This window comes from Heteronotia binoei, chromosome 16 (assembly GCF_032191835.1).
Source record: "Heteronotia binoei isolate CCM8104 ecotype False Entrance Well chromosome 16, APGP_CSIRO_Hbin_v1, whole genome shotgun sequence".
NCBI lineage: Eukaryota > Metazoa > Chordata > Lepidosauria > Squamata > Gekkonidae > Heteronotia > Heteronotia binoei.
Genome location: NC_083238.1, coordinates 52869856 through 52897357, shown reverse-complemented (window position 1 = coordinate 52897357; position 27502 = coordinate 52869856). Strand labels below are relative to the sequence as shown.

Here is a 27502-nt window from a genome sequence, read left to right as displayed (position 1 = left end):
ACTGATGGAACATAAAATGCATAATTCAGAACATTGTACAATTTAGCATATTTATTGAATTCAAAAGTATAAACATCTTCATTTTAAGGTCCGCTACAGTCATCTTCTCATATCAGGTGGGTGGCAACCTGAGAAAGGGTCTTCTCGGTCATGGCCCCAAAGTTCTGGAACTCTCTCTCCAGGGAGTTCCCCTGCAGTTGCTGTCTTCCACCAGCGGGTGGAGAGTTTGTTGTTGTTTCATTTAGCACAGGGGTGTCAAACTCATTTGTTATGAGGGCCAGATATGACATAAATGAGACCTTGTTGGACCGAGCCATGTCGGGCCAGGCTATTTAAGATTAGGTAGCAAAGATTATAAAGGACACAGATGAAAACTTTATAAAGGACACAGATGAACACAATTACAGATAATTTTTTTTAAAAAAAACCCTTAAAATAAAACATGTTTAAAATATTAGCATTTTTTGGTCAAAAGGTGCTTTCTTCATATCTATCCTGTGCGATCCAGGGAACTAGGCAAAGGAAGCTCTGACTCTTTCCTTCCTTTCCCAGGGGACCAAGAAATAGGGAGCCTCAGCCAATAGAAGAGAGGCTTGGCTCAGTATCTCTGCTGTACGATTGAGAGAGCCTGGCAAAGTAGCTCTGCCTTCCCCCTTCCTCCCCAGGGGAGGAGCCTCAGCCAATGGAGAAAATAGAGGTTTTGCTCTATAGCTCCTGTGCGATTGAGCAAGTCTTGCAAAGCAAGCTGTGATGCAGATGGAAGCAAGAGAGAGGGAGAAGGAAGCAGATGACAGCTAGTTGCTCGAGGGCCTGATAGGAGCACTCCGGGGGCCTGGTTCGGCCCTTGGGCCACATGTTTGACACCCCTGATTTAGCATTTCCTGAATGATCCCAAATTCCTTGCTAACGGTTTTCTATTTTGTATATGTATTTTAACTCTAACCCTTAACCAGGGTGTTTTTTTTTTTTTTGTAGCAGGAACTCCTTTTCATATTAGGCCAGATCTCTCTGGTGTAGTCAATCCTTCTGGAGCTTACAGTAGTTCCTGTACTAAAAGCCCTGTAACCTCTTGGAGGATTGGCTACATTGGGGGTGGGGCCTAATATGCAAAGGAGCTCCTGCTAGAATTCCACCCCTGTGTTGCATGATGTGACATACAACTGAAGGACCGGCTGTTCCACCAAACTGAGGACAGTGTTTACTGAAGTACAGAAACTAAGAGCACTTAACATTACTTCACTCAGTTTTCTCCGCTTGCAGCTGCTGGAATGGCCTTGGGTCAGCCATAGTCCCGCAGGGCTCGCACTTCCTCTGGTGGAACCAATTGCCGGAGGAAGTGCGAGCCCTGCGGGACTTTAATCAATTCCGCAGGGCTTGCAAAACCACTCTCTTTCTGCAAGCATATGAGGAACCCTGAAAGCGATATCTCGCCATCGAAATACGTCAACTGAATATAGCACCTTAACTTAATTTTAGCTGTAATTTAATGTAACTGTTTTAACTGTATGTATTAATTGTATTTTAAAATTGTTTTATAAATCATGGTATACCATGTCATGTTAGCCGCCCTGAGCCTGCTCCGGCGGGAAGGGTGGGATATAAATAAAAGTTTATTTATTTATTTATTATAGCTCTCGCAGGAGTTGTCCTTGAAACAACAGCTTCTGGGAGAGCCCTCTCAGCCCCACCCACCTCACGGGGTGTCTGTTGTGGGGGGAGAAGATATAGGAGATTGCAAGCTGCTCTGAGTCTCTGATTCAGAGAGAAGGGTGGGGTATAAATCTGCAGTCTTCTTCTTCTTGGAAAGCACTCTTTCACCCACAACTGCAGCTCTTTTCACCTCTTTCAAAAGCACCTGTGGGTCCTTTCTCACCTGTTTTCCTGGATTTCCTGGATCCACAGAAGTTGGATGAATACAGACAGCCATTTGCCAAGTGCAAGCGTGCCAAGGTGTGTGCATAACAACTAGATAAACTGCCAAAACTCTATGCCCTCAAACCATAGAGTTTTGTCCAAAAACCAGAGCATCACCTTTCCCAAACATCACCAATGTGCCTATTTCACTACGAGTCACATAAGTACATCACACACAATGTTGCTATTTGGGGTGGGTGGATAGAAGTTAAGCAGGATCAGCCACAGTTAATATTTTGATGTAAGGAGGTCCAGGGTTGCTACACAGAGGTGAACAATGGCAAACAACCTCTGGACATCTCTTGTCTTGAGAACTATACCATATGTCAACCACGCCTTGATGGCACCACTTAACTAAACCATCTAACCAGGGGTGGAATTCTAGCCGGAGCTCCTTTGCATATTAGGCCTCACCCCCTGATTGTAGCCAATCCTCCAAGAGCTTCCAAGGCTCTTTTTTGTAAGCTCTTGGAGGACTGGCTACCTCAGGGATGTGTGGCCAAATATGCAAAGGAGCTCCTGCTAGAATTCCACCCCTGCATCCAACCAACACCTGTTGCAGAATATTGCATAAATCGTGTTTGCATTACATGAGGAAATCTCGTTTTGCTTCTCTGGGTGAGGATGTTCGAAGGAGGAGGGGGATGGGATTAAAAAAAAAAGATTCTTACCTTTGTTTTTGGATCTAGGATTTTCACTCCGTATATTGAGATCTGTAACTCAACCTTTGGTGTTTTTTGTCCTTCAGATTTTTTGATATGTCTTGCAAACTGGAAATGAAAAAAAAAGTTAGAATATTTATAACATATCTGGGCGCTATTTTGTGGTCGCTCGCAAAGCATCTTCGTCCATTTGCCAAGATGAAGCCATCCTACAGATTCCACATCCTTGTGAAATGGGGCTGTCCATTAAAAAGTCCTTCAGGGTTTTTTTTTTTGAGTGGTAGTTCTAGGGTTAGATCCAAGTGGGCAGCAATGTTGGTCTGAAGCAATAGGACAAAGCAGTAGACAAGTGCACCTTTAGGACCAGCTAAGTTTTATTCGGAATGTCAGCTTTCGTATGCTCTTAAGCAGACTTCATCAGATTCTTACCTTTGTTTTTGGATCTAGGATGAAGTCTGCTTAGAGCATACGAAAGCTTACATTCTGAATAAAACTTAGTTGGTCCTAGTTGGTCTTAAAGGTGAACTTGCCTACTGCTTAGTTCTAGGATTATACAAGGAGCTCCGTGGTGCAGAGTGGTAAGTTCCAGTATTGCAGTCCAAACTCTGCTCACGACCTGAGTTCGATCCTGGCAGAAACCAGGTTCAGGTAGCCAGCTCAAGGTTGACTCAACCTTCCATTCTTCCGAGACTGGTAAAATGAGTACCCAGTTTGCTGGAGAAGGCAATGGCAAACAACCCCTTAACAAAAAGTCTGCCAAGAAAATATGATGTGATGTCACCCCATGGGTCAGTAATGACTCAGTGCTTGCACCGGGGTTACCCAACTTTACGTCTAGGTTATAGAATTTTGTTTAATTTCATACTTTCCAGGTTTCTTTACATGGCCAGTGAAGATCATTATTTGGCTTAGGTGAAGAGTTATGATCTTCATTTCCGATTGAAGGCTGCTAGATATTAAATAAGATATAAGAGTCCCGTGGCGCATAAGAGAACTGCAGTCCTAAGCTCTGCTCGTGACCTGAGTTCGATCCTGGTAGAAGCTGGGTTCAGGTCGCCATCCTTCCGAGGTTGGTAAAATGAGTACCCAGCTTGCTGAAGGGGGGGGGGGGGAAGTGTAGATGACTGGGGAAGGCAATGGCAAACCACCCCGTAAAAAGTCTGCCATGAAAATGTTGTGAAAGGAACGTCACCCCAGAATCGGAAACGACTGGTGCTTGCACGGGGGACTACCTTTACCTTTTTTACCTTAGGTATTAAATAACTGATCCTTCTGTAACAGTTTAGATTCTATACTGTATATATTTATCTTGTTCGCCGTCTTGAGAATTTACACAAACTGGGAAAAAAAAAGGTTTTGAGTCCAGTGGTACCTTCAAGACCAACGAAGTTTAATTCTGGGTATAAGTTTTCATGTGAATGCACATTTTTTTCACGTCCTTGAAGGAGTGTGCATTGACACCAAAGTTTATACCCAGAATTAAACTTTGTAGGTCTTGAGGGATGTATTGTAGGTCTTTCCCAATCTCATGGATTGCTGCCTTGATGTGGCGAGAGGGCTTGCGCGGTTCAGTGAGGCTGTGGGCTATGCCATGCAGGGCCACCCAAGATGGACAGGCCACAGCTGAGAACCCAGACAAAATGTGACAAACACGAATTTGAGCAGGCTTCGGAGGATGGGCCTGGCGTGCCTTTGTCCATGGGGTCATAAAGAGTCAGACTCGACTGTGTGACTGAACAACAACAAAGGTCTTGAAGGTGCCACTGTACTCAAACTTTGTTCAGTCGCTTCGGACCTACACAACTACCCACACAAACTGAAAAGTAAGCTATACATTCTTAGAGAAAAGGAACGGATACATAAACAATTTGGACATTAAAAAGATTTCCTTTCCCTCCCACCCAAAATTCTCGTTAGCAGTACCAGTGAATGGTAAAGCTGCAGTTTCAGCCCATTTTCGTTTACCAGGTCTGCGTTCGTCCTCAGGCCAAACTATGCGTCAGTCTCCAGAGATGCATGAACTAGATTTGTATTAGCCAACTACAGCTGCGGACTCCTGATTAGAACTGTTGCCGTGAAGCGAAGCGAGGAGAGAGAGGTTGCACACTTCCCACCCTCTGGCCTCCCTACCTCAAATGACCCTCCTCGAATTTCTCGCTTGCACGAATCCCCCAATGCAGCAAATACCAGCTCCCAGGAAAGGAGCACCTGAGACCAGGAAAACTGCATGGAAGGGAAAAGGTTACCGCCTGTCCAAAGCAGCTGCATGAGGGTTCCATTCATAGGACTCTGCATCTTGTCTGCATCAGGGGTGGCCAAACTGTGCATCAGGGGCGGCCAAACTGTGCATCAGGGGTGGCCAAACTGCATCACCTACCATCTTTCCCATCACCTACCATCTGTTCCTTTTAATGGGAGATGCCGGGGATTGAACCTGGGATCTTCTGCATGCCAAGCAGATGCTCTGCATCAGGGGTGGCCAAACTGTGGCTCAGGAGCCACATGTTGCTCTTTCACACATATTGTGTGGCTCTCAAAGACACCACTGCCCCATCAGCCAGCTTGGAGAAGGCACTTGTTTCTTTAAATCTCTTCTCCAAGGCAAGCCAGCCAGCGACTTGGAGAATGCATTTAAAGCTAACGTTATTTCCTTTCCACCTCTCCTTCCCTCTTCCCTCACCTATTTGCTTTCCTTCCTTCCTTCCGGCTCTCAAACATTAGAACATAAGAACATAAGAGAAGCCATGTTGGATCAGGCCAACGGCCCATCAAGTCCAACACTCTGTGTCACACAATGTCACACAAACATTGGATGTTCGTATCTTGTGGCTCTCAAACATCTGACGTTTATTTTATGTGGCTCTTAAATGAAGCAAATTTGGCCGCCCCTGCTCTGCATTAACAGACTGAATTGGCTCTCACCAAAGCCATTGTAGTAGAAATGCCCAACAGCCAACTTATGGGGTCCGCATAAGGTTTTCAAAGCAAGAGGAAAAACAGAGGTGGTTTCCCATCGCCGGCCTCCGAGTATCAAGCTTGGACTTCCTTGGAGGTCTCCAATGTCCCCTCTAAGATGAGTTAGTGTGAGCTAGCTCACAGTTTTTTTAGCCTCTGGCTCACACATTTTTGTCTTAGCTCAGGAAAGATGGTCCTCAAGCAAACTAATTGATGCAGAAGCTCACAACTTGAATGCCAGTAGCAGTTTGATGCAGCGGTTAAGTGCTCAGACTCTTATCAGGGAGAACCGGGTTTAATTGCCCACTCCTCCACTTACACCTGCTGGAATGGCCTTGGGTTAGCCATAGCTTTGGCAGAGGTTGTCCTTGAAAGGGCAGCTGCTGTGAGAGCTTTCTCAGCCTCACCCATCTCAAAGGATGTCTGTTGTGGGAGCAGAAGATATAGGAGATTGTGAGCCTCTCTGAGTCTCTGATTCAGAGAGAAGGGTGGGGTATAAATCTGCAATTCTTCTTCTTCATGAAGCAGAATTTTTGCTCACAAGGCTTCACAGCTTAGAAGGAGTATTGGTGATCTCCCATTAAAATACTAACCAGGGCTAACTCTACCTCCTCTCTGAGATCTGATGAGATCAGGCTAGCCTGGGCTATTCAGGTCAACACCCAAAGTTACTAGCAATGATCAAACCACTCTCTATTAATTAGACAGGTACATTGATGTGAAGCATAAGGAACAAAGCTACGTGCATTCTGTGTATCCCAGTAAACAACAGCAGAACATCTACAAATGTCACTGAGGACAACTAAAAGTCATCCATACTCAAGTTGCAGCAATAGCTTAGGGGAGCAGCGACTATACAGTTTACGTCAGCAAACAGAAGGATAGCAGGTTCTCTTAATACTAGCCTTCAACGGAGCCGCGGCTCAGTTGCAGAGCATCTGCTTGGCATGCAGAAGGTCCCAGGTTCAACCCCTGGCATCTCTGGTTAAAAGGAACAGACGGTAGGTGATGGGAAAGACCCTTGCCTGTCTGAGTAGATAGTACTGACCTCAATGGACCAATGATATGGTTCAGTATAAGGCAGCTTCCTATGTATCAATGTACAGTGTAATGTTCAGTTTTGAAAAATGGCCAAAGAGAAACTGCAAAAGAAGCTGCAGGATCTTAAGAGATCTAAAGATATCAAGGAGCAGGAAGCTTAGGGACTCCTAGGATAGTGTTTGAGCTTGCAATGATTCTGTTTCCTGCATCCAAGACTATTATTCTCAGTCTTTCTCAATGGATTAATATAAAACAGCTATACACAAAGACTCAGGGTTTTGACTGTATTACGAATCCGCTATGGCGGGGGTGGCCAACGGTAGCTCTCCAGATGTTTTTTGCCTACAACTCCCATCAGCCCGAGGCATTGGTTAGAATGTGTCCGCAGTGTTCAGCTCATCACCAATCCTTAGTGCAGGGCTGGCCGACGGTAGCTCTCCAGATGTTTTTTGCCTACAACTCCCATCAGCCCCAGCCAGCATGGCCAATGCCTCAGGCTGATGGGAGTTGTAGGCAAAAAACATCTGGAGAGCTATCGTGTGTGTGTGTGTATATATATATATATATATATATATATATATATATATATATATATATATATATATATATATATATATATATATATATATTTGGCCACAGAGTATTGGACTGGATGGGTCATTGGCCTGATTCAACATGGCTTCTCTTATGTTCTTAAGATGATACTACACTAGATGGACCAATGGTCTGACACAGTATAAGGTGACTCTATGACCTGTATCCCATGGGTGGACTCAGAAGGCCTGAAGCCTTCCTTCAGGCTAAAGAACCCCCATGCAACTGAAAGAGTGTTTCTGCAGGAGAAAGGCTGGAAGGAGGCTTCACACCTTGATTGAGTGGCAAGATGTGGCGATAGAAGGTACTGTCATGTTGAGACCAACTTACGGCAACCCCTCATGGGGCTGAACTAAATTTGAGTCCAGTGACACCTCTAAGACTCACCAAGTTTTAACCTGGGTATAAGCTTTTGTATGCACACACATTTCTTCAGATACCACAGAAGACGTGAACATAAAAATGTTAGAGAAGCCATGTTGGAGCAGGCCAATGGCCCATCCAATCCAACACTCTGTGTCACACAGTGGACAAAAACTCAGGTGACATCAGGAGGTCCACCAGTAGGGCCAGGACACGAGAAGCCCTCCCACTGTTGCACCCCCCAAGCACCATGAATACAGAGCATCACTGCCCCACACAGAGAGTTACATCAATACCCACTGTGGCTAATAGCCACTGATGGACTTCTTCTCCAGATGTTTATCCAATTCCCGCTTGAAGCTGGCTATGCTTGCAGCTGCCACCACCTCTCGTGGCAGTGAATTCCACGTGTTAATCACCCTTTGGGTGAAGGACTTTCTTTTATCCATTCTAACTCGACTGCTTAGCAATTTCATTGAGTGTCCACGAGTTCTTGTATTGTGAGAAAGGGAGAAAAGGACTTCTTTCTCTACCTTCTCTATCCCATGCATAATCTTGTAAGCATCTATCATGTCTCCCCCCTCAGTAGACATTTCTCCAAGCTAAAGAATTCAAACCTCTTTAACCTTTCTTCATAGGGAAAGTGTTCCAACCCTTTAGTCATTCTAGTTGTCCTTTTCTGAACTTTTCCTAATGCTATAATATCTTTTTTGAGGTCTGGTGACCAGAATTGTGTATGCACTCAATAGCTTATACCCAAAATTCTGCTGCTTCAAATCAACAGGTCTACCCATCTGAATCTATCATCATAGAGCTGTCAAGGCTAGAGAGGTTCAGGGGTGGGCTTCCTTGGTGGTCTTCCACCCAAGTACTAACCGGAGCTGACCCTCCTTCACTTCCCAGATCAGGCTAGCTGAAGTCATCCAGGTGAGGGCAAGAGGAAGGATACAAATCTATATATTTGGAGGGGGGGTTGTAGCAGGAACTCCTTTGCATATTAGGCCACACACCCTTGATGTAGCCAATCCCCTGGAACTTACAGTAGGCCCTTTACTAAGAGCCCTGTAAGCTCTTGGAGGATTGGCTACATCAGGGTGTGTGGCCTCATATGCAAAGGAGTTCCTGTTACAAAAGAAGTCCTGCATATATTCGTATATAAGAACATAAGAGAAGCCATGTTGGATCAGGTCAATGGCCCATCCATTCCAACACTCTGTGTCACACAGTGGCCAAAAAACAGGCGCCATCATGAGGTCCATTAGTGGGGCCAGGACACTAGAAGCCCTCACACTGTTGCCCCCTCCAAGCACCAAGAATACAGAGTATCACTGCCCCAGACATAAGAGAAGCCATGTTGGATCAGGCCAATGGCCCATCCAGTCCAACACTCTGTGTCACATAAGAACATAAGAGAAGCCATGTTGGATCAGGCCAATGGCCCATCCAGCACTCTGTGTCACATAAGAACATAAGAGAAGCCATGTTGGATCAGGCCAATGGCCCATCCAGTCCAACACTCTGTGTCCCATAAGAACATAAGAGAAGCCATGTTGGATCAGGCCAATGGCCCATCCAGTCCAACACTCTGTGTCACATAAGAACATAAGAGAAGACATGTTGGATCAGGCCAACGGCCCATCCAGTCCAACACTCTGTGTCACAGAAGAACATAAGGGAAGCCATGTTGGATCAGGCCAATGGCCCATCCAGTCCAACACTCTGTGTCACAGAAGAACATAAGAGAAGACATGTTGGATCAGGCCAATGGCCCATCCAGTCCAACACTCTGTGTCACATAAGAACATAAGAGAAGACATGTTGGATCAGGCCAACGGCCCATCCAGTCCAACACTCTGTGTCACATAAAAACATAAGAGAAGCCATGTTGGATCAGGCCAATGGCCCATCCAGTCCAACACTCTGTGTCACAGAAGAACATAAGGGAAGCCATGTTGGATCAGGCCCATGGCCCATCCAGTCCAACACTCTGTGTCACATAAAAACATAAGAGAAGCCATGCTGGATCAGGCCAATGGCCCATCCAGGCCAACACTCTGTGTCACATAAGAACATAAGAGAAGCCATGTTGGATCAGGCCCATGGCCCATCCAGTCCAACACTCTGTGTCACATAAAAACATAAGAGAAGCCATGCTGGATCAGGCCAATGGCCCATCCAGTCCAACACTCTGTCACACAGTGGCCAAAAAAACCAAGTGCCATCAGGAGGTCCACCAGTGGATGCACCCTGAGTAATAATACACACACTGAGGCGATAATTTGCACAGCCATCACAAAGGGCAACGGTTACATGGTCTATGTTTTGCCCTTCCTGAAAAGAGTTCATCTGTTCTAAAAATTTACAAAGGATAAAAGATACCATTTTAATGTCCTTCACAGGGGGGAAAAAAGTAACCGCTGCTTGGTTGTCTCAGTTTGGGGGTTAGGGTACACATGCCAGGAATCATTACAAACTGCTCTGTGAACCTAGATTGAGATACGCTTTTCTGGTTGAAATCCCAGAAAATATCACTTCAGGAACGAGAACAAAGCATTCAAGTGGAATATTTTAGAAAGTGTTTATGTAACGCACAACATAAATTTCCCTAGACTCCCCAGACATCTTTGACTCCTTTGGTAGTTATGATTTATGTTCTCCCCCCTCTCACATGGATACAAAGTGAAGAGAGAATCCAATCCAAGTAAAAAAAAAAAAAAAGATTCCAAGCTTGAAGGCCCCTACATAAGAAAGTTGATAAAGCAACCAGGATGTATCTATTTAGTAAGCTAAACATCCGCAGGCCGAACATAATCACTCAGTACTGACAACAGAGACAGAAATTAAAACCTGGGAGAGTAAAAAAGAAGGGTTTGTTTTGCCAAGAGGGTTTGTTTTGAGTGTAGAACATCAGCTCCACCTAATGGTAAAAAACAAGTTTCATAGAGTTGTATGCTGCAATCTTACCTATTGGTATGCTAGGGAAAGCTAAAGGGGAGGGTGGGAATCAATCAATTAATTAACCAATCCTACGTTAGTAGTAGTAGTGACAGACTTCACATTCCTGGGATCTGAGACCACTGCAGATGGTGACTGCAGCCATGAAATTAAAAGACGTTTGCTCCTTGGGAGGACAGCTATGGCAAACCTGGGCAGCATAATAAAAAGTAGAGACATCACCCTGCCTACACAAGTCCGTACAGTCAAAGCGATGGTATTCCCAGTAGTAATGTATGGCTGTGAGAGCTGGACCATAAGGAAGGCCGAGCGCAGAAGAATAGATGCTTTCGAGCTGCGGTGCTGGAGAAGACTCTTGAGAGTCTGGACTGCAAGAAGATCAAGTCAGTCAGTCCTAAGGGAAATCAACCCAGACAGTTTCTTGGGAGGTCAGAAAGAAAGAAGGCAAAAGAAGAAGGGGATGGCAAAAGATGAGATGGCTGGACAGTGTTACTGATGTAACAAACACGAATTTAAGCAGACTTTGGAGGATGGTGGAAGACAGGAGGGCCTGGCGTGACTTGGCCCAGGGGGTTGCAAAGAGTCGGACTCGACTGTGCGACTGAACAAAAAACCCCTGTTAGTTCTAGCTTGGCGAAGGTTTCATCCTGGAACCAAATTGTCTAGGAGTTTTTCAACCAAGCACAACTTCAAGACAGCTCAAGGAACTAGGATATATTTGAGGTGGAATTGCCCACAGTAGACCAAACAGTGCTTCAATGAATGCAAGACATCACTAGTCAATGGAAGATTAAGGCACACGATCAAGGGTGGAATTCTAGCAGGAGGTCCTTTGCATATTAGGCCACATGCCCCTGATATAGCCAATCCTCCAAGAGCTTACAGGGCTCTGTTTTGTAAGCTCTTGGAGGACTGGCTACATCAAGGGTGTGTGGCCTAATATGCAAATGAGCTCCTGCTAGAATTCCACACTTGACACAATTATTTATTTATTTGATTTATATCCCGCCCTCCTCGTTGAAGCAGGCTCAGGGCGGCTCACAACATAAAATCCCACAAACAATTAAATTAATAAGTATTAAAATTACACTTTCGGTAATAAAATAGATATACAATGATTAAAACAGTTAAAACAGAAAAACAGAATATTGAGTTGGTGCTATTCTGGTGGCAACGGCCTTCTTCCACTTCTCTTAAGTACCAGTGCCAAGTCAATTGAGTGCCTGCTGGAAGAGGACAGTCTTGCAGGCCTTGCGGAACTGCACAAGGTTCCACAAGGCCCTCACTTCATCTGGCAGTTGGTTCCACCAGCAGGGGGCTACAATTGAGAAGGCCCTGTCTCTAGCTGATTTCAATCGGGCCTCCTTTGGCCCGGGGATTACTGATAGATTTTGTGATCCCGATCTAAGTACTCTCTGGGGAACATGTGAGAAGAAACAGTCCCTAAGGTAGGCAGGTCCTAGGCCATATAGGGGTTTAAAGGTAATAACCAGCACCTTGTAACGAATCCTGTATACTACTGGCAGCCAGTGCAGTTCCCGTAGTCCCGGCTGAATGTGCTCCCACCTGGGAAGTTCCAATAACAGCCGGGCGGCCGCATTCTGCACTAGCTGCAACTTCTGGGTTCGGCACAAGGGCAGTCCCATGTAGAGGGCATTACAGTAGTCCAGCCTCGAGGTGACCGTTGCATGGATCACTGTTGCCAGGTCACCGTGCTCCAGGAAGGGGACCAACTGCCTTGCCCGCCTAAGTTGGAAAAATGTGGATTTAGCAGTGGCTGCTATCTGGGCCTCCATTGTCAAGGCAGGCTCGCAATAGACACTCAACTCTTTGATGCAACAAGTCCTTGAACTTGAGTCACAGTCCGAACTATGAGGCAACATTTTTTTTTTAAAATGCAAGTTTCTATTGACCCCAAAGGTGGAATAGTCGCTCCACAATCAACAGTACCCTAAACATGTTAAGCATGTTTCATCGCTTCTCCAGTTAATTCAGTTCTTAATGAAATTAACGATACTGTTGAGGTTTCACGAAACTTTGACATTTCTATTCTGAAAAAAAAGTGAAGAAGTTTTTTTTTTCTAATTAAGAGTGAAGAGATAGGAGGAATACATTTTCATTTTGTTGGGATCCACCCTGAGCTAGCTAGTGGGGAGGGTAGAATAGAAATTTGAACAATGATAAACTTTTACTGATCAGAGCACTCACACACAACAGGCTTTAAGTGGGACTGCAGAAGTCTCCTGATGCATCTTTAAAGAGAATTAAGAAGGGAGGAGTTTTTAAATTCACCGAGTAATGCTTGACATCTTTCCATTTCTCTATTTTGCTTGCTTTCTTCAAGCTTTTTAACCTCATAGTTTTAGATATCATAAAATCAAGACTGAACTCCCCCTAGAACCTAAAATGACTAAACTAAGGCTATTATGCTTTGGTCACATTCATAGTCGCTGTAAGTCGGAAGTGATGGCATTTAATACACATAGGCCAATTTCGCCCTCACTTCATGCCGCTCTCACGTTTGTCTTCTCAGCGTGGTGTCCTTCCGATTTCCCACTATCTGCCCCGGGGCTGCAGCAAGGATCAGTGTTTTTGCCCAGCAAACAGAAACCGCTAAAAACCAGGCTGATTCCGTACTCACATCTGTCCGGGGCAGGCTTCTGTTTTGGGGTGGAGCAAGCTGACGATTTTGCACCAGTTGCTCTGTGCTGGCATTTTGCGCGGGGCAAACTCGTAATCTGCCCCGCTGCAGTGCAAACCTGTTTTTTCAGGTTTACACTGCGGTGGGGCAAATCACGGGTTTGCCCTATGCAACTGGTGCGAAATCGCCAGCTTGCACCGCCCCAAAATGGAAGCCCTCCCCAAACAAACGTGAGTGCGGAACCACCCCCAGTTTCTGTTTGCTGCGTGAAAATGCTGATTCTCGCTGCAGCCCAGGGCAGATAGTGGGAAATCGGAAGAATGCCGCGCTGGGAAGACGAACGTTAGAGCGGCGTAGGGTGAGTGTGAAATCAGTCGTAGTTTTAGATAAGATTTCCAGTGTTTGTCAACCACATGTTTTATCTCAATCGTATCTTTTTGCATGGAACATCAACATTCTAACCATTTACTCTAAGGTAGACTACACATTCACACTAGGCTTAAGCAGCAACACATTTCTCCTTTATTCCACGAAAGACCCATCAAACAGAACCTTGCCGATAATATCATTTGCATGCTACGCCAAGGTGAACAGCAGGTGTCTGGTGGGTTCTTCACAACAGGCCATTTTTCCCGAGAAGGCAAAAATGTGTGAGCCAGAAGCTAAAAAAACTGGGAGCTCGCTCAGGCTAACTCAGCTTAGAGGGAACACTGTATGTTCACTGTAACACGTGGACAGGGCTATTGTGAGTCAGGGCTTTTTTTGTAGAAAAAACCCAGCAAGAACTCATTTGCATATCAGGCCACACCCCCTGTTGCCAAGCCAGCTGGAACTGTGTTCCTGCTAAAAGAAAAAGCCCTGGTGAAAGGTAAGCAAGTAGAGGCACCAAAGATGGCACAGATAACTTTATTAGGTCCTGAAACAGTATCAGATGAGTACCAAAGGAATGCAATTTGTTGCCAGGCTGGGCCTTAAAAAGTTTTTTTTTCCCTTTGTAACCTCTCAAAGATATGTCTCCCAAGTGAAGACTCACCTGCCCCCAAATCTCAGAAACTTTAAAAAGCCACACCAAAGGCAATGGCGAGCCACCGCTGAACATCTCTTACCTTAAAAACCCCAAGGGGTCATGATGGCTGAAACCAGACGGTTGGTTTGGAGCGGCTTGCAGCCGCCCATAAAAGAACCGGCCGGAAATAGAGCATCCCGGAGGGCGCTTGGGGAAAGGGACAGGCCGTGGTCACCCGGAGAGCGTCAGGAAAGTTCACGCGTCCTGGCCGTGGCTCCCCGGGTGCTCTCCAGGCGCTTCCGGAACTTTCAGAAGGCTGGGAGTCACCTCAGAGACGATGTAGCAAAAAGGCATCTCTTTTGAAGTGGTGCCTTATTGAGCCGGGTGGAGCGGCCCAGAAGACGGGGTGAGTACAGGACAGGGGTGGGCAGAAGATGTTGCCGTCTGAAGGGTTTTTTGGGGTCGACTTCAGAGTCATCTCTGAGTCGACCCAAATGTGAACTGATGGCTCCTTCCAGCGCTACCATGGCTTTTCCCTTCATTTGTCTTTCCACCGTTTGGGTAAACTTGGCAGGACAATAGGAGCTTTTTCACTCAAGGGTTTTAACAACCCCATCACCTCCTGTAGCTATTGTGGTTCACATAAATGTTGATAGCAAAGGCAGACACACTTAAAAAGATTTTACGTGCCAGATGTAATTTTTGGCTAGGGAGCGGTGACTGCTTTTCTGCTTCCCACGAGCAACTTCAAGACCAATTAGATTCAGGACCAATTAGATTCAAAATAATAATTTTAAAAACACACATTAAAAACCCTCCAATATTTTATAAGGCTCTAATTTTAATGTAAAAACATAAAAGTGTATTGCTTTATAATAGAAAATGGATCCTATCATGGCCCCCAAATGCAATGAGGTCTCACAGATTTGTGATCCTGTTTCCGCCCTCAGCTGAAAATGTATGGGCAGGAATAAAAAACTCAAGGGGATGGCTGACACTTCCGTCTGAGCCAAAACATGCCAAATGAGCATTTTGGGGGTTGATTTAGATACTTTATATGCCTCGAAGGCCTGCTATGACCTTGGCTGTGTGAAAGAACTAAGGCAGAAAAACATAACCTTGCCTGTCAACTCCTCAGTGAAATCTCAGGAGAAACGTGTCAAAGGTCTGACCTTGTAGCTCTGTCCTACACAGCATTTTCCGCAACCACCCTCAAATCTCAACAGAATGCAAATCAGAGTCATGCATAAAGCAAAAATCAAAGCACATGATGTTTCTCATGAAACTTCTGAGGAATTTCTAGAGAAACAAGGGAGTTTTCCTAAGAATAGTGAATGGGTTTCCCATGGAATGGTTGCTCCACATCTTCCACATGTTGTGTAGAAAGCCACATTACTCTCAGTAGAATCTGAGCAAATTGAGAGGAATTAGGATTACAAAAGGATGACAAAATGTAGTATAGAATAACACCTGAAGGTATATATCAGGGATGGCCAAGAGTAGCTCTCCAGATGTTTTTTATCTACAACTCCCATCAGCCCCAGCCAGCATGGCCAATGACTGGGGCTGATGGGAGTTGTAGGCAAAAAACATCTGGAGAGCTACTCTTGGCCACCCCGGGTATATATAGCAAAAGCCCTGTTCACAAATTATATAGAATGTACATATGATTTGTGTACAGAGTATTCTTTACTGTATGTGTGTGGAGTGATATTACAGTCAACAGCTAAATGTGTGATACAAACCCCACATTTCGTCAGGTACAGGTTCCTGGTTTCATCATAAAGTGAATCCATTGTGGTTTTTTCTTGTGAATGGGCAGGATGTACTTCAGTACTTTAAGCTGTGGAGTCTTGTGAGCAAAAAGTCTACTTTGTGAGCTACTTACATTAAAGTTATTAGCTACTGCATAAATTAGTTTGCTCTGGGGCCATTTTTCCTGAGCTAGGACAAAAACGTGTGAGCCGGAGGCTAAAAAAAAGGTAAGCTAGCTCACACTAACTCAGCTTAGAGGGAACACTGATGTACATAAATTCACCGTAACATGTGAACATGGCTACTGGGAAAGGTAAGCAAGTGGAGGTGCCAAAGATGGTACAGATAGCTTTATTAGGTCCTGGAACAGTATCGGATGAGTACAAAGGAATGCAGTTGGTTGTCAGGCCTGGCCTCAAAGTTTTGTTTTGTTTCGTTTTTTCCTTTGCAACCTCTCAAAGATACGTCTGCCAAGTGAAGACACACCTCATCTGCCTAATGAGCCTATGGAACGTATGTTGGAATACGGACCGACAAATATGACAGACACGACGAAAGTGCTATCAATGCGTAGTTTTCTCCCTTGTGCGGTGACTGCCAAATTAATGCTTCATCTAGGTTTGCCAAATCCCTCCTGGTTACCGTTGGGGGGTGGAAGGCAGGGTTGCTAGATCCAAGTTGAGGCACTCCTGGAGATTTGGGGGGGTGGGGCCTGGGGAGGACCTCAGTGGGGTGTAATGTCATAGAGTCCCCTCTCCAAAGCAGCCATTTTCGCCCGGGGAGCTGATCTCCATAGTATGGAGATAAGTTGGAATTCCAGGGATTCCCCAGGTCCCACCAGGAGTCTGGCATATTCCTAATTTAGTCAAATGTATAAAATTTATTTGACTTATATCCCGCCCTCCCCGCCAAAACAGGCTCAGGGCGGCTCACATTCAAAGGTCATAAAAACCAGCATTAGTAAACCATGACATAAAAATATAAAGTACATCATAGATAAAAGCATATAAAACAATATCATAAAACAATGTCAGGTGCTTTGATCTAACAGCGGAATATATCGACGTATTAGTAATGGCGGGAAGCTGCCAATTCAATCGATGTTAAGTTTTATTATTCAGCTGTTTGTCATGAGCCCTGACAAGGAGGAGCTGGAAGGGTTAACATACCTGGAAGAGTTGCCAGCCAGTTCCTCAGCTGCACAAACAGCAGCTGGCCCATCAATCACTCTCCAGGCACCAGTGTCAGCTGTTGATGATCAATCTCCTTCAAGCTCTCCTCCTCCCATCTCAAGAGTTCGAAGCAGGCTCCGGAAAGAACTTTCAGAGCGAAGACATGAGGCACGCTGATGCTTCAGATCTCTCAGCCCTGAGTTCTAGCAGGGTCACTGCCACCCAGGGAGCAGGCTGATTGAGACTCCTATATAGTTCCCACCCAGGACCTGGTAACCTTGTGGAAGCAACAAGTCTATTCTCTGGCTTGCATCCACGTTCCTTCCTGATTCCTGATCCTGACCTGCTTGATTTCCTTGGCAGCCTGACCTTTTGGACATTGACTTCTGATTCCGGTTTGTGATTCTGCACTGATGACTTGGCTCCTGCTTGACTTCCTGGACTTTGACCTTGGACTGGCTTTGGACTCCTGCCTGCCTGCAGCCTGAGAACGTGACACTGTTACTGCTAGATGTCCTATTAAAAGAAAGGTCCCAGGTCACAGTAGAGTGAACGAGGTGGGCCAAATAGTGTCTGTTTTTGTGGGCCAGATGGTTTAATATCTGGTTTTTTATCTGTTGTCATGGATTTTAATTCAGAAATTCCTGGTGGAAGGGCACCGTTTTGAAGGCCCTGTGGAACTGTGAAAGCTCTCGCTGGGCCCTAACCTCCTCCAGAAGCTTGTTCCACCAGCAAGGGGCCAAAACAGAAAAGGCCCTGGCTCTTGTCATCTTGAGCCTGGCCTCTTTGATGCTGGGGATCGACAACAGGGATCGACAAATAAGCATATTTAAGGAGGTCCTGTTCAATGCTCCCTCTAAGCTGTGGAGTCTTATGAGCAAAATTCCACTTTGTGAGCTACTGCATAAATTAGTTTGCTCTGGGGCCATCTTTCCTGAGCTAAGACAAAAATTTGTGAGCCGGAGGCTAAAAAAAAAAATTGTTATCTAGCTCACACTAACTCAGCTTAGAGGGAACACTGGTCATGATCTTATTGCCCCACTCCAAATTTTTCAAGCCCATAACTGTAAAATGAAAACATACATCCATACAATTGCTTATTGTGGCCGTTAGCACCTTGAGTCCAGTAGCATTGAGTCCAGTAGCACCTTAAAGACAAAATTTGTAGCAGGGAACGAGCTGTCATGAGTCACTGCTCACTTTGGATATCTCAAGAAGTGAGCAGTGACTCATGAAAGCTTGTACCCTGCTACAAATTTTGTCTTTAGGGTGCTACTAGGCTAATCCCCCATAAGAGAAGCCATGTTGGATCAGGCCAACAGCCCATCCAGTCCAACACTCTGTGTCACTACACACTGTGGCTAACAGCCACTGACGGACCTCTGCTCCATATTTTTATCTAACCCCCTCTTGAAGCTGGCTATGCCTGTAGCCGCCACCACCTCCTGTGGCAGTGAATTCCATGCGTCAATCACCCTTTGGGTGAAGAAGTACTTCCTTTTATCCGTTCTAACCCAACTGCTCAGCAATTTCATTGAATGCCCATGACTTCTTGTATTGTGAGAAAGGGAGAAAAGTACTTCTTTCTCTACTTTCTCCATCCCATGCATAATCTTGTAAACCTCTATCATGTCACCCCGCAGTCGATGTTTCTCCAAGCTTAACAGCCCATGCAAGCACCGAGTCATTACCAACCCACGGGATGACATCACATCATAATGCTTTCTTGGCAGACTTTTTACGGGGTGGTTTGCCATTGCCTTCTCCAGTCTTTTACGCTTTCCCCCCAGCAAGTTGGGTACTCATTTGACCGACCTCGGAAGGATGGAAGGCTGAGTCAGCCTTGAGCCGGCTACCTGAACCCAGCTTCCACCAGGATCAAACTCAGGTCGTGAGCAGAGCTTGGGCTGCAGTACTGCAGCTTACCTCTTTGTGCCACGGAGCTCAGGGAGACTAATATGGCTACCTGCGGTGGTCATTATGGAATGTCAGTCTTCTTACCAAATAGTGCCTGGGTCTGAACAAGATGTAAGGATCCAGCGCCAGCACATGAAGAGATAACCCTGCCCTTACTTAGTTGTAATGTTACAATTACAGCCGTAGCATTACGTTTATGAAAGGATTCACTTTCAGTTTCTGGTTTAGGGTTGCCAGGTCCTACCTGGCTGCCGGCGGGGGGAACCTCACTCCTCTCTGGAAGTTTCTGTTGCATGCACTCCCGGAAGTGATGTCATCATGTTGCCGATATCGGGGGAGAGGGTGACACTCGTTTTTGGGCAAAACTCTGTGGTCTGTAGCCAACTTACCACAGAGTTTTTTCCCCAAACTAGAGCATCCATCGGTCATGTGATGATGTCACTTCCAGGTGATATCATCACATTGCTTTTGGGGCGAGTTGAGGGTGGGATTTCTTGATGCTGGCCGGAGGTGGGGAAGCACCCTGCAAAAGCAGGGGTTTGGTGGGGGTCTGGCAACCCTATTCCGGTTGGTATTAGTTTTACATACTGAAGCAAAGCCCAGAGTCTTATACTAAATCATCTTGTGATGAAAACACAAGGGAGGGACGGTGGCTCAATGTTAAGCAGAAGGTAAGCAGAAGGTCCCAGGTTCAATCCCCGACATCACCAACTCAAAAGGGTCCAGGCAAATAGGCGTGAAAAACCTCAGCTTGAGACCCTGGAGAGCTGCTGCCAGTCTGAGGAGACAATACTGACTTTGATGGACCGAGGGTCTGATTCAGTAGAAGGCAGCTTCCTATGTTCATATATGTTCACAATTGATTGAAATCACAAAACCAAAATTAATTAAAATCGTGCTAATGAAGCTACCAGAATATCAGCCGTGGCTTGCTTTGCTTTTGCAACATTTGGAAAGGCTTTCCTACCTTCAGCTTCCTAACGGCATCTCTCACGACTTCGGTGCCTTTGGGTTGTTCCACTTCTGTGCTGCCAAGAAACTAAACACATTGCAATTTGTGAGAAAGTGAATGAAAACCAGTTAAGGTGTTTTTTTTTTTTAATGCATTTAAAATAACCAATCAGCATTTTATTTGCCAATGATAAATCTCTGCAGAATTGCTAAGAATGGAGAAACAGAAACACTGTAATTCAGATTAAGGAAGAAAATATTTCATTTATTTGAAAGTGTGTTTTACAGCTGCTGTAGCCCAATCTTCATTTCTGTAATTAAGATAAACTGTCACTCTAAACCACTGCTAAGTGACGGTGCAATTTTTTAGGAAAAATAATAATAATAATAACAGGAATGGAGGAATTAGGAAGACAGCTGACAAAACTACTTTGTGTGTGTGTGAAGTGCCATCATGTCACAACTGACTTATGGAGACCCCGTAGGGCAGGGGTGTCAAACATGTGGCCTGAGGGCCGAACCAGGCCACCGGAGGGGTCCTATCAAGGCCTCGAGCAACTGGCTGCCATCTGCTTCCTTCTCCCTTTCTCTTGCTTCCTTCTGCATCACAGCTTGCTTTGCCAGGCTTGCTCAATCGCACAAGAGCTACAGAGCAAAACCTCTATTTTCTTCATTGGCTGAGAGCTACTTTGCCAGGCTCTCTCAATCGTACAGTGGCGCTACTGAGCCAAGCCACTCTTCCTTCTTTTGGCTGAGGCTCCCTCTTTCTTGGTCCCCTGCGGAAGGAAGGAAAGAACCAGAGATTCCTTTGCCCAGTTCCCTGGATCGCATGGGAGAAAGATATGAAGAAAGCACCTTTAAGACCAACAAATGCTAATATTTTAAACATGATTTATTTTAATTTTTTTAAAAATCTTTAATTGTGTTTGTCGGTGTCGTTTATAAAGTTTATAACTGCTACCTAATCTTAAATAAGTCCACACATGGCCCGGCCCAACATGGCTCAGCCCAACAAGGTCTCATTTATGTCAGATCTGGCCCTTCGTAACAAATGATTTTGACACCCCTGCTGGGTTTTCAAGACTAGAGACAAACAGAGGTGGTTTGCAGAGCCACCCTGGTATTCCTTGGCATTGTCCCATCCAAATACAAGCCTAGGCTGACCCTGTTGAGCTTCTGACATTTGATGGCTGGTTTCACACTGTGAAATGGACACGATTTCATCCCGTTCCAAAAATATCCACTACAGTTTGAACCATTTCTGGGCATCAGCCCAGCTGCTGCTGAAGCGGCAGAATCCCGGCAGCAGTCGGCGGTTGCCCATTCACACTGCTAGCCCGGCTCTACCAAGGATCCACTGAGGAAAGGCGTGAGAATGGGTGCAGCTTGAAGGGCAGATGGGCTCGTGTGATGGGGCACTTTTAATCCAAATGGAAGGCAGGGCTAGGTTGGGCCAAATCTCCTGTGTGAAACCACCCAGGCTAGCCTGGGCCGTCCGGATAGGCTTGCCAATCCCCAGGTCCCAGTGGGGGTTCTTCCACTTTCCCAGGCTCCTTCCCACCCCCAGTCAGCTGGCCGGTGGAGGGAAGCCCCGCCCCCAAAGCCACCATGTGATTTTTTTCCCCCTCCAGAGGCTCCAGTCTCCGATTGGAAAGGCTTCCTCTTGGGATGGGATGTCTGTGTTACTTGGAAGAAGTTGGCTGCAACCTGTGAGTAGAGATGCCAATCTCTCACTTCAGAGGTGCCAGAAAACAGGGGTGTGGGGGGAAATGTCTGCTGGGCACTTCATTATTCCCTATGTGGAGATCAATTCTCATAGGGTATAATGGGGAATTGATCTGGAGGTTTCGGGGGCTCTGCGGGAGCTGTTTTTTGAGGTAGAGGCACCAAATGTTCAGTATAGTATCTAGTGCCTCTCCCCAAAGTACCCCCCCCCCAAGTTTCAAAACGATTGGACCAGGGGATCCAATTCTATGAGCCCCTAAAGAAGGTGCCCCTAGTCTTCATTATTTCCTATGGAAGGAAGACATTTTAAAAAGTGTGCTGTCCCTTTAAATGTGATGGCCAGAACTCCCTTGGAGTTCAATTCTGCTTGTCACACCCTTGTTCCTGGCTCCACCCCCAATGTCTCCTGGCTCCACCCCCAAAGTCTCCTGGCTTCATCCCCAAAGTCCCCAGATATTTCTTGAATTGGACTTGGGAACCCTATGTTCGGATCAGGTTAAAACTATTTAACTCCCCCTCTCCAAATAAAAATCAGGTTATGCCATGTGTGGGGTGGGTCTGAAATAGAGCACAGAAAATCCGGGGAGTGATACCAGATGTGGCACTAGAAATATTTGGGAATTAGTTTACCTTTTCGAGCCGATGCTTTTCTTACCGAATTATACGAAAACAGTTCCTACGCCTGTGCAAGCGGTGGTATTCAATTTGCTTGAAATAGCAAGCCTAGCTCTGGCAAAATATTAACAGATAAAGGCATAATCCTAGCAAAACAGATTGGCTAGGAAGCTAATGTGCTGCTGTTCACAGGTTTTGCCAACTGCTTTAATCCAATCTTAGTGACACTTATCGCCGGGGGTTGTTTTGTAGAAAAATAGGTGGCGGAGCTCATTAGCATAACTCATTAGCATATGCCCCCCCCAGCCAAAGGCAACCCGATGCAAGAAAGGAGAGCCCTGGGTGAGTGAGGCCTGCTTGGGCTGGCTAGAGATCCAGCCAGTCCAAGCAGGCCTCTGACGCCTGGGGCTCTCCTGCCCTCCCCCCAGTCAAAAAGCCAGCAAGCCACCTGGTGCCCAAAATCACATAAGAAGTGGAGAAAGGGTGGTGCCGGCTTCTCGGGGGGTTAATGAGGGCTGCTGGGGGTGTGGCAAAGCCCCTGGTGGCTGGCTGGCTGCTCTCCTAATCCAGGGATTGCTATGCAGCTGAATCTACTATTCAATGGACAAGGTAGGTAGGTGGGGAGGAGAAGGGGGGCATCAGAAAGGTTCAGGAGCTGTGCTCCTAGGAGCTCTTGCTGAATCTGAAGCCTGCTTAGCACTCAGTGACTGATGCTTCTTGACTCTTACTAGCTCTTCCAGGCAACTACCTCCCCCCGCCCCACTCCATCTAACTATATGTAAGGTTTGAAGAAGTCTGGTTCGGTATATCTGAAGAAGTGTGCATGCACACAAAAGTCTATACCCAGAAGTGAACTCTTAAAGGTGCCACTGGAGTCAAATTTTGTTCAGTTTGATTCAGACCAACACGGCTACTCACCTGAACCGGGTTAGGAAGGGTTTGAGAGAGTATTAGAATGGTGAAATTAGCAGCACTGAAGCACAATAAAACAGCTCACAGTCTAGAAAACTAGTTGACAATTGTTTCTGCTGGTATACAGGAAAGCAGTTGGCATGTATAGGGATCGGACTGCAACGTCAAAGAGCGTGCTGTGTCAACAGTACAGTACTCATAGTTATTGTGTTTAATGTGTGTCAAATATGTCGAAATGTACTGTAGCGCAGCATTTTTCTAAAAATAACTTTGCAAAATCAGGTCATGCCTGAGGTCTGGCTGCTCTCCAGCGCTGTCGCTTCGAGAACCACAAAACTAACACCCCAACCCTCAATCTCGCTGTCCTGGCACATAGTTTAGCAACAGCACAACATCATAAATCATGGTGTTGCGCCAGAAAATGCTCGGGATCAAGGTGAAAACTGAAAGGCACTCAGTGGTACACTCTTACTGGCTTGCAGCCCTTCTGACTTCCATCAGAACCTTAATGCTTCACTTCCATGTGCAGTTGCGAGTGGCAAAGGCACAAGGAAAGGATAAGCATGTGCACAACCTAATTAGCACAAACGCATGAAACTGCTGGATAGCAGGGTTGGCCAAACTGTGGCTCGGGTGCCACAGGTGGCTTTTCCACATATAATATTGTGTGGCTCTTGAAGCTCCCACCCCATTGGCCAGCTTGGAGAAGGCATTTGTTTCTTTAAATCAATTTGAGCCAAACCAGCCGGCAGCTTGGAGAATGCATTTAAAGTTAAAGTTGCTTTCTTTCCACCTCCCCATCTATTTTCCTTCCTTGCTTCCTTCCTTCCCTCCCTCTCTTGTGGCTCACAAACTTCTTCTGTTTATTCGATGTGGCTCTTACGTTATTAAGCAAGTTTGGCCACCCCTGGTCTAATATGACTTTTGCAAGTTGGCTTCGCATCGTACTCAACTGCTCAATTAACCACCAGCTTATTACATGCACCTTGAAAAGTCACCCGTAAACAATCTCTCAAGAACAACAGCTCAATGTGAGATAGAAGTCAGTGGGCTGGGACTCTCTGGAGCAAAATATAAGCTGATGGATGTACGGACTTTTAATACTGCCCACATCTTTCCAACCAGCCACTGGATACAGTTAATTGCCTTCACAAACCTTGTACCACACAAGAATGATTAACACAGCTTAACAAAGCAGAACACAAAAGTAGCATGTGTTTCAAGAATTATGGGATTTCGGTGTCAAATGATCACGATGTCACTGTTTATGACCGTTGTCATGAAAACAGTAATTAATCGCAGTTCTTACAGTCATCTGAAGTCTCTGGGCATCATAGCGCCCCAAAGGGCTTTTTTTGTAGCAGGAACTCGTTTGCATATTAAGCCACCCACCCCTGATGTAGCCAATCCTCTTGGAGCTTACAGTAGGCCCTGTAACAAGAACCCTGTAAGCTCTTGGAGGACTGGCTACATCAGTAGGCTTGCCAATCCCCAGGACCCAGTAGAGGTTCTTCCGCTTTCCCAGGCTCCTTCCCACCCCCAGTCATCTGGCTGGCGGGGGGAAGCCCCGCCCCCAGAGGACCATGTGCCTTTCCACCTCCGGAGGCTTCAGTCTCTGATTGAAAGGCTTCCTCTTGGGATGGTGTGTCTGTGTTACTTTGAAGAGGCTGGCAGCAACTCGTGAGTAGAGAGGCCAATCCCTCGCTTCAGAGTCACCAGAAACGGGGTGGGGGGTGGGGAGGGAAGGAAATGTCTGCTGGGCACTTCATTATTCCCTAGGTGGAGATCGATTCTCATAGGGCATAATGGGGAATTGATCTGGAGGTTTCAGGGGCTCTGGGGGAGCTGTTTTTTGAGGTAGAGGCACCAAATGTTCAGTATAGTATCTAGAGCCTCTCCCCAAAGTACCCTCCAAGTTTCAAAACGATTGGACCAGGGGAACCAATTCTATAAGCCCAAAAAGAATGTGCCCCTATCCTTCATTATTTCCTATGGAAGGAAGACATTTAAAAAGCTGTGCTGTCCCTTTAAATGTGAGGGCCAGAACTCCCTTGGAGTTCAATTATGCTTGTCACACCCTTGCTCCTGGCTCTGCTCCCAATGTCTCCTGGCTCCACCCCAAAGTCTCCTGGCTCCACCCTCAAAGTCCCCAGATATTTCTTGAATTGGACTTGGCACCTCTATACATCAGAGGTGTGGGGCCTAATATGCAAAGGAGTTTCTGCTACAAAAAAAAAAGCCCGGCGATCCAGGAGTTCTTTTGTTCAGCAATCTTGTCTATGAACACCATGACTGATTCCCCACTAGCCTTATGCTGCTCTCACTCTCCTCTTCTCCGCGGGGATTCTGTCGGATTTCACACTATCTGCTCTGGGGCTACAACTAGCTCCGCCTCTTTTGCGTGGCAAACAAGATCCTCTAAAAACGGTTTGTGTTTGCTGCGCGAAAAGGACAAAGCGAGTTGCAGCCCCGGGGCAGAGAGTGGGAAATCCGAAGGAAGCCCCGCAGAGAAGAGGAGCGTGAGAGCGGCGTAAGGCTAGTAGGGCATCGGTCCATGTCTCAAACTTGAATAAAGTGGGGTTTTGAGCGTGGGAGATTTCTGATTGGCCAGCTTTTAGGCATTTTCTCACTGAGTGAGTGTTCTTTACAAGACTTAGGTGGAGTGAGCCCAGTTTTAAAAGTATGATCGTACACCTCCTCCGGGCACTTATTATTGAATACTTTGGGGAAGAGCCAGAGGGCATGATTTGGACATCGGAATCAAACCCGGTTCTCCCATATAAGAGTCTGCATAGTTAATCACTACACCAAACTGGCATTTACTTCCAGTGGCAACTTTGAAGGGGGCAAGAGGATACACCAGCAAACACAGGTACATCATGGAGGGTCAGCTGCATCACATTTCTTTTAGCTTTCTATTTTTCAGAATGGAGAAAGGACCCTCTCTTCCCATATCATCCAGCCAGCCAGGCCTGCTCTCTATGCTCCTTCCGAGGTAAGGTGGATAGGGTTGCCAATCCCCAGGTAGGGACAGGGAATTGCCCTGTGCTTCAGGGTCATCAGAAAGCCGGGGGCAGGGGGGTTAGTCATGTCTGCTCGGCACTCCATTATTCTCTATGGGGACCAATTCCCATAGGGTATAATGGAAAATAGATCTGTGGGTATCTAGAGCTCTGGGGGGCTGTTTTTTGAGGTAGATGCACCAAATTTGCAACACAGCATTCAGTGCCTCTCTTCAAAAGACCCTCCAAGTTCCAAAAAGATTGGACCCTGGGGTCCAATTCTATGAGGCCCAAAGGAGGTGCCTCTATCCTTCATTATTTCCAAAAGAGGGAAGGCATTTAAAAGGTGTGCAGTCCCTTTAAATGGGATGGCCAGAATGCCCTTTGGAGTTCAATTATGCTTGTCACACCCTTGCTCCTGGCTCCACCCCCAATGTCTCCTGGCTCCACCTCCAATGTATCCTGGCTCCACCCCCAAAGTCCGCAGATATTTCTTGAATTGGACCTGGCAACCCTAAAGGTGGGTGGCAACCACAGACAGGGTTTTTTCAGTGGTGGCACCTCCTTTGAGGAATGCCCTACCCCTTGAGGCTCGCCTGGCACCTACATTGCTTTCTTTTAGGCACCAGATTAAAATGTTTCTGTTCACCCGGGCTTTTTAATTAAAGAGTTGATCTTCTACTTTATTTTATTAGCCGATGGTCTATGTTTTTATTTTTATGCTGGGCTACCTTGGTCGAGTTCCTGGAAATATAATTTAAAAAAAACAAAAACGAACAAGCAAATAAATAAATAAATAGGACAGGTAGTTAAGGCTCAGGTGGCAGCGCAAAATAAATGACCATGCTTAAAGATGCTGTCTTTTCCCACTAATAAAGGCAGAATTATCGTAGTAATGGTCAAAATCAATTTCCAATTACTTGACATTGATTTTTTTTCCCTTTAAAAAAAAATTAGCTGAACTTGGACTCAGCTATGGAATAATTAAGCCCGAGTTATCAAAACGTGACATAAATCCTTCTCTTCCAGTAGAGAGCACTGTAGGATATGCTACTCAGATTCTAGAGAGCGTTTTCCTTATTCCTAATTTATGAAAATATCCTTGAAATTTCACAAAGACTTTTTAAAAAGCCTCTGAATTATGGAATGCTCACAGTGTTTAGCACAGAAGCAGAAACAACAAACCTAACTACACACCTTCAAGGCTAACAGTTATTGTGGGACACTGTTTTCATGGATTGGAGAACACTTTGGCAGACGCGCAAAGTGTTAGTTGGCAGAGAGGTAAAACCCTCGCAGATAATGGAGAGAAAGAACTGGGG

The 27502-nt window shown here is 45.9% G+C and overlaps 1 protein-coding gene across 3 annotated transcripts in view; it reads right to left on the bottom strand.

Annotated features, from left to right (window-relative positions):
* Nucleotides 1-27502, bottom strand: part of GULP1 (GULP PTB domain containing engulfment adaptor 1) — a 307489-nt gene that overhangs the window by 63158 nt on the left and 216829 nt on the right. For all 3 annotated transcript variants that reach the window (XM_060257245.1, XM_060257246.1, XM_060257247.1), the window contains exons 5-6: nt 19943-20014; nt 2586-2684 (exon numbers count right to left, since the gene is read on the bottom strand). In XM_060257245.1, coding sequence (XP_060113228.1) covers nt 2586-2684; nt 19943-20014 — 171 coding nt within the window. The remainder of the gene's footprint in view (nt 1-2585; nt 2685-19942; nt 20015-27502) is intronic.